This window comes from Meleagris gallopavo, chromosome 7 (assembly GCF_905368555.1).
Source record: "Meleagris gallopavo chromosome 7, MGAL_WU_HG_1.1, whole genome shotgun sequence".
Lineage (NCBI taxonomy): Eukaryota > Metazoa > Chordata > Aves > Galliformes > Phasianidae > Meleagris > Meleagris gallopavo.
Window position 1 is genome coordinate 1,491,876 of NC_139410.1, and position 13,423 is coordinate 1,505,298.

The window sequence follows — 13,423 nt, forward strand, 5'->3', positions numbered from 1 at the left end:
TCTAGTCTAATGGCTTGTTAGTGCAAATCACTACTTGGCTGCCATGCACGGTATTTCCTACTCTACAAAACACTGACATACAGAATGTTGTCAGATTTAAGAATGGCGTGAATGGAAATGGAGGGAACCAATGATCATGCTCTATTATTTTTAAGTCAATCGTATTAGTTATTAATTCTCACTATTTACTACTGATTAATTGTTGATATCATTGGGTAATGAAGGGGGGCACGTGACATGTGCATGAAGTACCTTATATCCAAGCCAGTAAGCCCAAATAACAGCAATAGCATGTTTATTTCTAGCCTCCTCCTTCAGTCGTCTCAGTTCCCTTCGTGCCTGCGACGTGTTTGAAAATGGGATATAGAAAAGCTTAGGGAAGAAAAGGTTACTGCAAGTTCCCAACGGTGAGAGAAAGAAACCAGCCACCACAAAGAGCAAATATTAAAGCACGTCCCAGCTTCCCAGGCTGCACCAGCTAAAACACGTTAGCAGCAAAGAGGGAAAAAAAAAAAAATCAGTAGTTTAAGCCACTGAAAAAAGTTCCAGCTAGCATTGCCCTCAAGGGCCTTGTTCTATCAAGAGACAGTTAGGTGCAGAATTTGTTACCACTTTCTCACCTGGGTACCATGCCAGTAAGCAGCAATTATTGTGGCAGCCTCATTACAACGCTTCTGGTGCTTAAGCTCCCGAAGAAGTTCCCGAGCCTGTAAACAATTGAAAATAAAAAGTAGTGTGACCCTAGATCTCTTTATGACTATCTGCACAACAGCAACTATACTTCTCCCCTTCACAGCATATGCCTAATGCCTTTAGCAATAAATCACAAGTAAATTGCTCTGTTGCAAGCAACGCTTAAGGCTGCTGTCAAACCAGGCTTTTATCCCCAGCACTGCTACCACCAAACATTATGTTCTCCATTGACAAATGAAGAAAAAAAAAACGTAATTCAAGATGAGATGATGATTTGACTGAGTTCTCTCCAAATAACACACAAGGGAAAAGACAGCACAACAACTTTTAGGCTGTCAGAATACTTCTAACTCACATTTTTAAAAAAGATGGAGTACAACTCATAAGAAACAATAAAACCAAATTATGCTAGCGTACTGACAACAGAACTCAAAGCCTGCCGGGCAGGAGAGGGCTGTTGACACCTATAGGTAGTAACTAAAGCCCCTTCCCTGTCCAGTAAGAAGCAAACTGACTCCAAAATCAAAGGCAGCCCGCTCCTCCCTAAGTGGAGAAGAAAATCACAGTCTGTGGGATGGAGAAAGGTTAATAAGAAAACAGAGGAGCCCAGGAACATTTTTTTCTGATCCCGAACAGCTTTAAGCACTGTTTTCACGGGAACTGTTAACCCCATTTTTGCCTAACTCTACTGCATCACTCCTTCAGTCTGGCTAAGAACACTGGTTTCAGGATTCTCCCTTTGCCAAGTACAAACCCCTGAGATGCCAAGTTGTCACAAACTGAAGACAAGCAAGCAATGGCAAGACACCTGCTTACGGCAAGGATGACACGCTTTCAGCCCTCCGCTTAGCAAACAGCAGACAACTGAAGACATAACCCGAGCAATGTACTGCTCAGGTGATCCAGACTATTTAAACCTGCTTTCAGCAACCCAAACTCATGCCAAGAAGTGTGGTGCAGGAGGCTTGGTGAACTTCAGCTGTGTTTTCTTTCCCACTCTGTAACTCACAGGCCATAGTAAGAGCAAACTCACCTTCCACCCTCTGATGTACGACTGTACTATGATAGCTGAACTCTTTATCTTCTGATACTTCTTTTGTTGCTGTATAAAAAATGCATATATGATGCTTAGAATATTGCGTTACTAGCATCTGAAAATGTCATTAGGGATAGAAGTAATAAGTGTTAAATACGAACAATTTCTGAACAAGCAGATCAAAGCACAGATTGTCTTGTTAAACTCGAGAGGAAACAAAACCCATCAACAATGCTACATGGACAATGCCACTCTCTGTGTACAGAAACAGTTCATGGTCAGCAGCACAAAAGTTACATGGATTAAATACTAACAGTAACAGCTTTATTTGTCTTTCCCACCAGTAGGGCAGCATACAAACTCTCAGAAATGCTCAAATGTGTTGGCTAAGCTTTTCATTACCTTTTATGCTGTTTCTATTAACTTAGAAAAAAAAAACAAAACAAAACAATGACATGTTGGGATATTATCCAAGTACACCAGGCATTTTCCCTACTAAAAACCAGCAGCTCTCCAGTAGGCTACTGGCCACTATAACAGTGAATAACAGTTGATTGACTTCGTAATATGGCTTCCGGGCTTCGTGCTCTGCCCCTTCAGTAACAGGGAGCATCACAGTGAGTGAGCTAGAAAGACTCGTAAGACTCAGCAAAGGTCTGCAGCTAAGAGATCAACAATGACGTGGACTTGGTTACGTATGGCAACTACATTTTCCACTCATTAAAATCATACGAGATCTCAAATCAGACGCATGGGCGCATTGCAATTTTGTACTGATGTTGCTTGTAGAAACAGTGTATTCAATCGCAAAAATTCACAGAGAAGAATTTTACAGTGTAAAAGCATTTCTTCTCAAATGTAAATAACTACACTTTCTAGTAATAACCAATATTTAGCTTTCATTATCCACGATAGCTGAACCAAACACGAATGGCTTTCAAGACGACAAATGAAAGTGCTTGTCAAATGAAAGGAGCGACTGTCAGTTCTCCAGCTTTCAGTTTAAGATGCCTTCTCCCTATTTCATGTGATATTTTATCAAGCTTTCTAATATAAGTAAGGAAATGCACTTTGACATCTGAGACTTGAACACTTGACAACAATCTATCTGTTGTATCAGATGCTATTCACTAACTGATGAAAAGACAGCTCATAATGGCAAGGAAGACCCAGTCTACAAAAAGACCTGTTTGAAAACTGTACCGGTATGAACTACTGAACTATGATACTTATGGACTATAATTAAAATAAATCCCTGAAATCCTCCCAGACAGCATTCTTGAGCCTCAAATGCAAAGGTCCCAACTAAGGCAAAATACAAAAACACTTTGGAATGACTGAATTCCATAGAATCACACATATATAACCAATTTTTTTTTTTTTTTTTTTTTTAAACACATTAGCCATATACTTAGAGAGCGGCACAGCATTTGGTTCAGCTGAATAAAAAAGGCTAGGCCATAAAATCCTGCTTCAGAGCTAATGGACTTGAAGGAGCTTTTTAATTATTTAAGCAAAAGCAAAAAGAAAACATTAAACAAAACATAAACAAAATTTCTTTAATGTATATTTTTAGTATTTAAATACTAGTATAAAATTGAATTCTTTCTACAGTCCTCCACACATAGGGAAGGAGGTTATGAAAACTCATTAAACAATTGTAAGATTTGCTCCCCTTACCCCTGCCACTAATTTAGTAAGGATTATGTCTTACTGCGTATCTCCTGAACCAGGCAGCAATCACAATCTGGCTTTTTTTCATTAACAAGAAGCGTGTGCGGCACTTCCAACCTCTGTAAATCTTCTCGATGAGAGTAGCCAAGTCCTCCAACCGCTGCTTTCTCAGATCTTCTAGTTTGAAGAGCTGGGTGTGTTTTTTAGGGTTTTGTTTGACATGGGAAGAAAAACAGAAGGCAAGGAAAGACCAAATAGCTCGTTAATTACAGTTATTCTAAGCAAAATCTCTCCTTTACTCAAGTTCCTCCTTTAGGCACCTTTTCCTGTGATATCGGCAGACACATCAACAGGTTTGTGAAAGACATGCTGCTTTAAGTCAGCACATGAAAGCTAGATTGAACTCAGGCTGACAGCTATTGCAGACAATTGGCTCTCCTTCAGCCTTCATCAGCGTTCATTTATCCCAATTTAATGTGTCTAACATTGAACCGTTAGCCTTTTTTTAGGCTATATTCTCCACCAACCACTGTGTCTAGAAAAAGCAATAGGAACAAGCTGGCAAATTATGCAGTCCATAGCAGGCTATCCTCATAAAACATGTCTTGATTTTGCATAGGAAGACATTTCTCACTTACCGTTCTTGGGTTGCGGATGAATATCTTTGATCTACCAAATGAAAATTCTTCTTCAGGGATTTCCAATTCGTTAAACAGTACCTCTACACCAGTCCTAGTAAGAAGTAAATGAGCTTAACAAACGTGACCCCCAGCTCTAAAACTTCTTAGTTTACATATTCACAGATTAATTTCTGGAAAATAGATGAAAGCTTATTTTAAATTCTTAAATACTGCTTGACATAAGCAGATTGGAAACCTAGCTCACTTACTTGCTGCTTATTTAGCTAAAGGCAAGAATAATCGCGGTAAAGATTCAAAACCATTTGATAAAAAAGGAGCAATCTTCATTCAGCATCATCAGCAATGGCCTATTTTTTTCCCTCACTTCTATAATGATTTTGAACAACAGTAATTTTTAGACCCCCTGAAAAGGGTAGGTTTTCCAATGAAGTAACACACGTGAAGTCCAAAACGATTCTAAGGGAATTAAACAGGTAAAAAAACTTGAGCTGCACCATCTTACTTGTCAATTTACTATTAAAATGCTTGATTTTTCAGTAAATAAGAACAATTATATTTGTTTTTAAAAAAGACAAAAATCCAAACGTATGGAAGATAATCACTGCATTCACTGAAATGGGAGAGTGGAGAAAACTGCAGTTCTCCTACCTGGCTGGCCCTCTCCAGTGGGGCCAGGTCTGCTTGCACAGCATTTTGTATCTTTCCAGGCATGGCTCGTACGCCTGCCTGAATGCATACCCTGCCCTTCTAACCCGGACATTTTCCAGAAGACCGAGGTAGCGGATCTGGTGGCACACCAGGGCATCATTGAAAATGTGCGCAGCCTTTTTGTCATTGGGCTTGATGCATCTGGAAAAAGAAATGAACAATGACACTGGACCGCAGCCCTGCAAGTCAACAGCTACCATTGTAAAACGTAGGTTTCAACAGACTTATCCTTCAGTGCCAAAATATCGTTTCACTCAGCCAAATACAAATTCACCGATTTCATCGTGGGGTCATTTACCTAATGTAGTTTGGATTTTTTGTCTGGAGATTTTTCATCAAGGTAGCAACTGAAGCCTTGAATTGTGATCCCGCTGTTGGTGGTCTCTTGAGATTGATCTTAGCAGGGTTACCTTCAGGGAACAGTGCTTTGATAAGAGAGTGACTGGCCTTCCACATAGCTTGGGAGAGGTCCCGGTACAGGAGATCATTATTTTTGTCAACAAATCCTTCCACCTGGTACATAACCTGAACAACAGAGAAAAGTTTAATCAGACCACAGTTTGGACGGCAGGATGTAGGCCGTTCCCAAAGTCCACCACAACCCTCATTTTTCTTCTTTCTCACTATTCAAAAGAACTTAAAGAACACAGCAGCAACCAGCTATCCATGCAGTCCTCGGGGGACCTTTATTTACAGTAACTTTCACCAGGAAAACAGTCCAATGACAAATACCATAAATGCAAAGCCTTGACCAGCAGCTGAAGATGCTGGAAGCACCTCAATGAACTTCATGTAGATCTCAGAGCATGACTGGCTTCTTAAATTTTATTTGATTAGTCATGACAAGTCATCAGGCTGATAACACAGATTTATCAGCTTTATGACTTCACAGTTAGTTCTTTGCAAATGTGTACGACGTATGCTGACCATCAATCTACTACTGCCATAGTCATATTTTACACAACAGCAAGGGACTGTGAACTTGGATGACTTTTTGTTTAGGCAACACATTTCATGTTTCTGACAAGTGTGGTAAAGGCCACTAGTGACAAAGCTCTTCGCATGATCTTGCTGTCTAGTGACCAGATCAAAATGTTCTCAGCTGAGGATGGAAAAACAATCCCGAAATAGGTGGAATTTACTGAATGCTCTGTTGTGCAAACGAATATCAGTAATGACTGAAGACTCTCCCTGGCCGCTAAGACGCCATCTGTTTACAATCCTTCCCAAAGCACTGTGATATTTCAAATTCACCTGGAATTTTGACAACCAAAGAAATATCTAAGTATTAATCCCTGACAGATGATATAAAGTTAAAAAATGAGCTACTGCCTTGAAGGCTGAAAGCGTGGCATTTCTAGAGCTACTTCGAAAGGACAAATTATCAAGCTAATCCAAATTTTATAATTGAAAAAATGCTAAAAACTGGGAGGAGAATTAAACAGAATCAGGAAAATGGAACAGTTTCCAAATATTCATTAGTCTGTAAAATTAACAGTTCAGTAGTATTTTCAAACCTATTTTTGCTTAAAAAAAAACACAATACTTTGTCTCCTTTCTACAAACAATAGTTTTGATGTTCATTAATAAAAAGTCATTTGAAACTGACATTAAAACACCTATCAGAATTATGTTTATTCACATAGCTTATGTTTTTAGAAGCAAAAGGCATTTGTAAGCCTTCAATATAGTTTTCTCTTCCAACTGTTTCAACATAGAGACATTCAAAACAAACTCAGTTCCTTAATATGTACAAAAACTCAACATTCTCATCACCCCAGCTATAGATCATCACCATAGCTAACGACTCCAGCTAACTCAATGACTAAGAACGCGCTATCCAAAATACCTTGCCTTCAGATGTGCGTGACTTTTTGTCATTCTAAACAATGCTGTTGTTTGCGTAGACCCAGCAGCACAATTGTTCTATCACCAAAGCCCATGGGACATCAAGTGAAAGAAGCCCTGCCTGTGGTTTTGGCTAGAGTGGCGTGATCTCTGAAAACCTTCAGCCAAAACCAGTATCTTAGGTTCAAGAGTGAAAAGCTTAAAAGAGGTTTGGATTTTCTGATCAATTATTGACTCAGGTAAGCCTCCTCCATGACCATAACACAATTTAATTTAATAATTTAAAGAGCCTTGCCACTATATGCCAAACTTTCACACAGGACCAACGTTCTCCAAACACTAGAGTCCAGGTCAGTAGGTACCTTGCCAGCATAATGCTGAATCCTGAAGCAGCTGTGAGGCAGGGTGGTGTCATTAAGGAACCGGGAGCACTTGCTCATCCTGCTCTCAAAATGCTGGTGGGTGGCACAGACTTGGTTCAGCTTTTCTAAAAAGGTGTCATCGGTGACAGTTCCCGGTCTCAGGCACTCCTCGTCGAGCATGGCCAGGATTCCAGTTTGGTTCTGAAGTTTCAAGACAAGAGTATGAGTGTCTGTTTTCATCATATTTCTATCAGCACACAAAAATGAGATTGCTCTTTCCTGTTAGACCAGAAGCACGTCCCTCCAAACCATCTCCACTGGGCAGTTCTCTTTTCCTCACCCCTATTCCCAACAGACCTTTAGCATCTCAGTATTTGAAAGACTGCCTTACAGATTGGAATCCTCCAAGTTCATCTTAGTTGGCAAGTTCGTGTCTTTTACTCGGACCACAGAAACTCCAACTTAAATGAAAGTAGCTTGTTTATGGGTAAAAACAGCACACATTTTACATGGATAGCTAAAAACTGTTCTGAGTGTTAAGGAATTTGCTGTGCTAAGTCCACAGGAACTCCTCCTATTATATACAAGGATTTGCTGTATCTAAATTAATCTGTAACAAATCATGGAGATCTCTGGTTTCCACACACAAAAAAAAAAGCTATTATTTACAATACAGCATGTGATATCTTTCAATGAAAACACTGCTGCTAAGTGTAAACATTTAAGTTTTGCTTTTTATTTCTCTCACGTATGTTCTGCTGACCATTTGTAACACAGAAAAACTAAATCTAATCTTTGGAAAAAAATAATAAAACGAATGTTTATCATTCCAAATAAGATTAATAAAACAAGGGCTTGTTTGTATTAACAAAGTAGAATGAGGATGCATACAGACGCTATGGTTAAATTTAATTCATCAAAGCAAAGTACAGTGAGGATGTGTACAGATGTTATGGTTCAATTTATACATGCATAAAAATCATTAAAAAAGATTATTGTAAATAACTTACATTTTCTATTAGGTCACAAATTATAGCATTGTTGAAATACTCAATGTGTGTCCACTCAATTCCCTATAGGGGAAAAAAAAAAAAAAAAAAAGTACGAACAGGAAAACAACGGATGGAGCATTTCCCCTAGGCAACTTAAATTATTTCCCAGTTAGCTATTTTTGAATTTAGTTCTATATGCTTACCAACATCTTATTTATTAAGAAAGAAACGCAATCGTCTCCCGCTAACATTATCTGCGCAAAACGGCTGCCCTTGAGCAGCAGCCAAAGCCATTCTCCATTCCTTTCCCCCATCGGTGTCAACTTCCCATGCACTCCCCTGGAGCAGGGCCAGCTGCCTCCTGCCCAGCCCCGGCTCAGCACTGCTCTCTGCACGCTCCCGCTGCTTAGAAGGGAAGAAGCCCATCTCAGGGCAAGCATCTGACATCAACATTCTAAGCTCTGAGGGGTTTTGTTGTTGTTTGTTTTTTAATGGGAGAAGGAAAAAGGGCTAAATTTAGATGAGACCATCTGAAAAAAATCCACAGTCTGGCAGTTGTTCAGATATTCCTAATATCCAAATACATATATGTTGTTTTACAAATATCAGCAACAACATTTCCAAGATGAGATGTTAACACACCTGGAGATAACACAGGTAGAATAAAGGACTGGAAAAAAAAATTCTTAATTTGCATCCTGCGGTGACATCTTACAATTTAAATTTTTCAGAGTGCTCAAAATATCACTGAAAAAGCAAATTGCAGTGATTATGCTTCACAAGTTTTCACACTGAATACAAAAAAAGAAAAGGCATGTCAAAGCTTCATGTTATCCTCAAGAGCATGAAGAAGGATCTTTATTCCATTTTCACTACACGTGAACGTCACTACAGGAAAATAGTATCATTTAAAACGAAAACCCTGGAAAAGAGGTTCAAGCGTGCATCAATGTGGCTGAACGGAGATGACGAGGAGAAGAGAAAATAATGAGAGATGGTTTAAATGTTACCTCTCGGATGTATTCCTCCTGCTCTTCTTTGAGGGTGAGTTCAATGAAGATCTGCTGCAGCTTCTCATTACAGTAGTTGATAATGAATTGCTCAAAGCTGTTGTCCTGTCAGATAACACACATTTGCAGAGTGAACACACTGGTGTTGAGTTGCAGTAAGTTCCTGTGGCGGCTGCAAGTCCCCAAGCTGCTCTATTAACTCCTAGTTTTGCAGTACTTTACTGAGAATGAAGTTAGTTAGGAAAACTTAGACCAAATCCTTCCCTCAGTCTTTCTTCCTCCATTAGAAGAAACCACTGGCTTTGTAGGTCTTTATTAGTGATGCCTCTGTACTATTTCCTTGGGACGAGTCCTAAGGACAACTCTAGTGCCAGGGGAACAAACAGTTCTGCTGCACTAATCTATCCCCATACATTACACACGGTCTCCTGCAGGTCCTGGTAAGTAAAATGGTACTGGCTCTTTTCCAACCAGGATCAGCCAGTATCAAACAAGGTATCCTACTTCACTGCAGACCAAGGCCCACGCTGCTAAGACCTGATAGCCTTCAGAGGTCAACTTCACCTCCTGCCTACCAACCCATCTCTTGACAAACTGCCCCCTAAAACGATGGGAATTTGGGCTTTATCAAACAAAAAACCTTCAAAAGGCTGACTCCTACAAAACTGGCTTGGGGAAAAGCATGTATGTAACCCTTTGCAGAAAGAAATGGGGAACAAGAGCCCCAGGAAAAGGTGGTGGCAAAGGTGAGACACCACTGCAGAGCACTTCCAGGAGAACTCATAGCAGGACTGGAAACAGTGAGCCTCAAGTACCCTAGGTAGGGCACTCAGGTTCAACCAAACATCCCCAGGGCCTGCAGGATAAAGCTGGGGTTCACCACATCTCCATGATGTTAAATGAGCACAGCTGGGAGGCCAGGTGCCCATTTTGAGGACCATTTCCAAAGGAAAAGGGAACATCAGCCTCCTTGGTTGTTTTGGTGTTTTTTTATTTCCAGTGCTTACAAGAATCATTAATATTGTAAGAATTCCCTACATGTGTCTGCAGAAATAATTGCAATCAGCAGCTATTTTGGGTATCTATTTCTGGTCCCTTCTGGGCTTTGTGGCTGCGTTCCCCCTCCCTTCTTTATTTTAATTGCTATTCATCAACAGCCCTCTGGTTACTTAGGAAGCTTGAAATTTTGCATAATAAACCACTATGCGTTTTTAGAATATGAAAGAAGTCTGCTATACATTATCTGTGAAGCTCAAGTTACAATAATACATACATACATACATACATATATATATATATATATATATATATATATATATATATATATATATATATTTATGTCTACAGGCAACTGCAATCATTTGTAACCTTAAATTAAGGATCTGGTCACTAAAGTAAGATTAAAAACACACAAGCAGATTAGAAAATATTTAGGTAGCACAGATTACTTATATCATTTTAGTTTTAGGTAAAGCAAAATCACAGCTGATCACCCCAAATTCTCAGCCGCATTAAATTCTGCCCCCCACATGAATTGCAATTATCAGTCAGAGATTGCAAACTTGCACAGCTCTAGATGATAAAGTCAAAATTGGGCATGCATCAAAACCAACACTGCAAACAAGTTGTACTTACTGCATTCTGTTGAAAAAAGAAATTACATAAACTGCAGTCAATACTTAAATCACTTCCAAAGAAACACAGAGCAAAAATATCCATTAGCATTTATTTGCTGCACCAAGTAAAATAGCAAAACAGCTTGGTTTTTCTTAATCATATTTCTATTTCACTGAAAACGTGAAGTGCTACATAGATGGTTTATATTATATTTGTGTAGATGCATACGTTTAGATTCAGTCCAAAGACTCCTAAATAAAGCAAGGGATCGAGGCGCATCACCACGTAACACAGAGCATCACTTCTGCATTGTCACATCTCTAAATCAGAGCAGACCTTTTGACTCAAAAAGCCACAAATATAGCCTCTGATAAAAAAACCTTGGTAAAAGGAAAGGGGAATGGGGGAGGTGGGAGAGAACGCTTGAAGAATGAGTCAAAACTTATGTGACACATGCAGATAAGGCCTTCGCTTTAGATATACTTAGTCTGACATGAAAAGACCTCAACTGACACATCACCTTGGCAAGAGGAAGGGTCAAGCACCCCCATCTTCCTGCCAGGTAAACACCACTGACTCAGAAGAACTGTTACCCCAAAAGCACACATTATTCTGATTTCAAGGACAGCAGGGCTTATATTCCCCATGTTACATGTGGTCCTCAGAAGAGGATAGAAACCAGACTGCAAATCCAGCTAAAGCGTCTCACTGAAAGGCCATTAACAATATATTAAAGTAACGGCTAGGTGCTTTCCTGATTTGCTGTGTATCTGTGATATTTATGGCCTGTCACAAAAGGCAAACCAAAATCCACAGAGCTCTTCGGAAATCACTTACTTTAAGCTAGGAAATTCTATTTGACATTGCCAAGCCACCAAGAATTGCTATTCCAGGAAAACAGGCACTGAAGATCAGTCGTGATTTCGGCTTTTGTGTGCAACACAGAGCAAAAAGCTAGCAGTTAATTACAGCACAAAATAAGGGAGAACGTTTGGAATTGCTCAAGTTCTGAAAACACTTAACTCTGAATAAACCAAGAGACATTTGGTAAGCTAACTACTGTTCAGAAAGAGGCATTTCTTTCCACAGATTTTAAGAAGCACTGTGAAGAACTGCTTGGAGTGCTCGTTTCTGGGCAAATCTGAGTAAAAAGATGGAGATTCTGTGAATTTATTCCTTCTTATTATAGAGCTATAGATTTTGATTGCATGAGGGCTTCACAAACCACATGCTGGTGCATGCAAATTGTAAAGAACTGTCCATCACTATTCTAATGATGGCTTCTTGCTTAATGTGGTAAAGATAGGAAGAGGTCTAAAGAACTTTCTTTTTTTTACAGGATGATAAGGCACGATTGGCACCAGCTACAGCACACCAAAAACCCAGCCAGGAGAAACAGACTGGGAGGGCCCTGTGATCTGAAACACTATTTACTCCTTCTGCTGAACGCCCTCCTCAAGTGATAGAGCCTTCACAAACAGTAACTTTCAATCCTCTTAGAAAATTTCAGGAAAAAAAAATTAGGCTAGCACTTCCCAAATATTGAAGAGTTTCTTTTCCAGGCTGTAATTTCGCTGCTTTAATGCTGCAAGCATCACTTCAATCGCTGCTTTTCTTTTATAGCAGCATTTCATAGCATCCCTCTGAAGCCACTGTAAAATACAAAACATAACCTTTTGGGAAGAAAAAAAAACAGTCTCTCAAATGGAATTAAAGGTGCTGGGTAACAGAATGTCACCTGAAGTAGATACAGATCAAGCAACCACCCACAGTTCACTGCATCAACCCTTTATTGAATGCAACGATAAATTCAGACAACTGAAAAATGCAGCGACAAATCAAAGCCTGCTTCAGCTGCTTTTAATCTCACCAATAATGGCACCCTGCTCCCCATTTTATTCTTTATTCACTAATAAGTAGGAATAGGTTCCCTACCTAATGAAGTCTGACTGTAAGCATCCTATTTTCTTGGATCCTCTCCACTATTTTCCATAAGTGAAGAATATTACGTTCATCATAGTGCACAGACTAAACTGTGTCACCAATATCACCACATCTGCAGAATGTTTCTCAACTTTTCCTTCTTAATCTTTCATCCCACCAGTTCTCACTGAGAGCCAATCCCAAAAGATGCGTACTGGCAGCCTACATCCATGCTGACCAAAAGGTGTTCAGTAGCACCTCTTCAAACGTCTTATAGAAACAACACATAAAATGAAAAAAAAACAAACAAACCAACACAAAAAAACCATGATATTTGAAGGAAAACCACTGTTTGCACCAAAACCCAAACATTTGAATTTTTGAGATTGCCTGCTGAAATCAGCCGGAACGACGACATGAAAATAAACCTTTAGATCAATATTGGGGGAGGAAAAAAGAGACAGGTGCTTCTGGTGTAACACGCAGCCACAGAAAGTAACTTTCAACGATGTACCCAGGCATCAGAAGCTCCTGAGCTCCTTCTGCCATAGGTGAGTGAGCCTAGGTAGTTCAGACCCTGTGCTACCACTGGGGCTCCTTATACAACAGCCACGTGGCAAGTGCAATGAAAAAACATCTGTGTGCTTGCTTCAGTGACATGAGTGGTGGAATGAAGGGTGAAACCAGCCAGCAAATTTCATTTATATCCTCCTGTGGTGTCTGGGGATAGAAATTTTTATGCATGACCACAGAGGCATGTAAATGAGATGAAACTATGAAATATAAATGCTGGGAAATGAAAATTAGCAAAACGGGTACCGTGCATAGAAAGAAAATGAGAACAGAGACTCTTGATCTTATACAACAATGTGCTACATGTGACCCAGTTAAAAGTTATTTAAAAAAAAAATTAAGGTTA

The 13,423-nt window shown here is 39.6% G+C and overlaps 1 protein-coding gene across 8 annotated transcripts in view; it reads right to left on the minus strand.

Moving 5' to 3' along the window:
* Positions 1 to 13,423, minus strand: part of MYO1B (myosin IB) — a 123,002-nt gene that overhangs the window by 16,910 nt on the left and 92,669 nt on the right. For 6 of the 8 annotated variants that reach the window (XM_085227863.1, XM_085227859.1, XM_085227858.1 and 3 more), the window contains 10 exons: positions 8,965 to 9,069; positions 7,973 to 8,035; positions 6,963 to 7,163; positions 5,051 to 5,277; positions 4,693 to 4,893; positions 4,042 to 4,135; positions 3,444 to 3,593; positions 1,727 to 1,795; positions 621 to 707; positions 253 to 339 (listed from right to left, as the gene is read on the minus strand). In XM_085227863.1, coding sequence (XP_085083989.1) covers positions 253 to 339; positions 621 to 707; positions 1,727 to 1,795; positions 3,444 to 3,593; positions 4,042 to 4,135; positions 4,693 to 4,893; positions 5,051 to 5,277; positions 6,963 to 7,163; positions 7,973 to 8,035; positions 8,965 to 9,069 — 1,284 coding nt within the window. The remainder of the gene's footprint in view (positions 1 to 252; positions 340 to 620; positions 708 to 1,726; positions 1,796 to 3,443; positions 3,594 to 4,041; positions 4,136 to 4,692; positions 4,894 to 5,050; positions 5,278 to 6,962; positions 7,164 to 7,972; positions 8,036 to 8,964; positions 9,070 to 13,423) is intronic. The other 2 variants (XM_085227862.1, XM_085227860.1) reach the window with 1 other exon arrangement.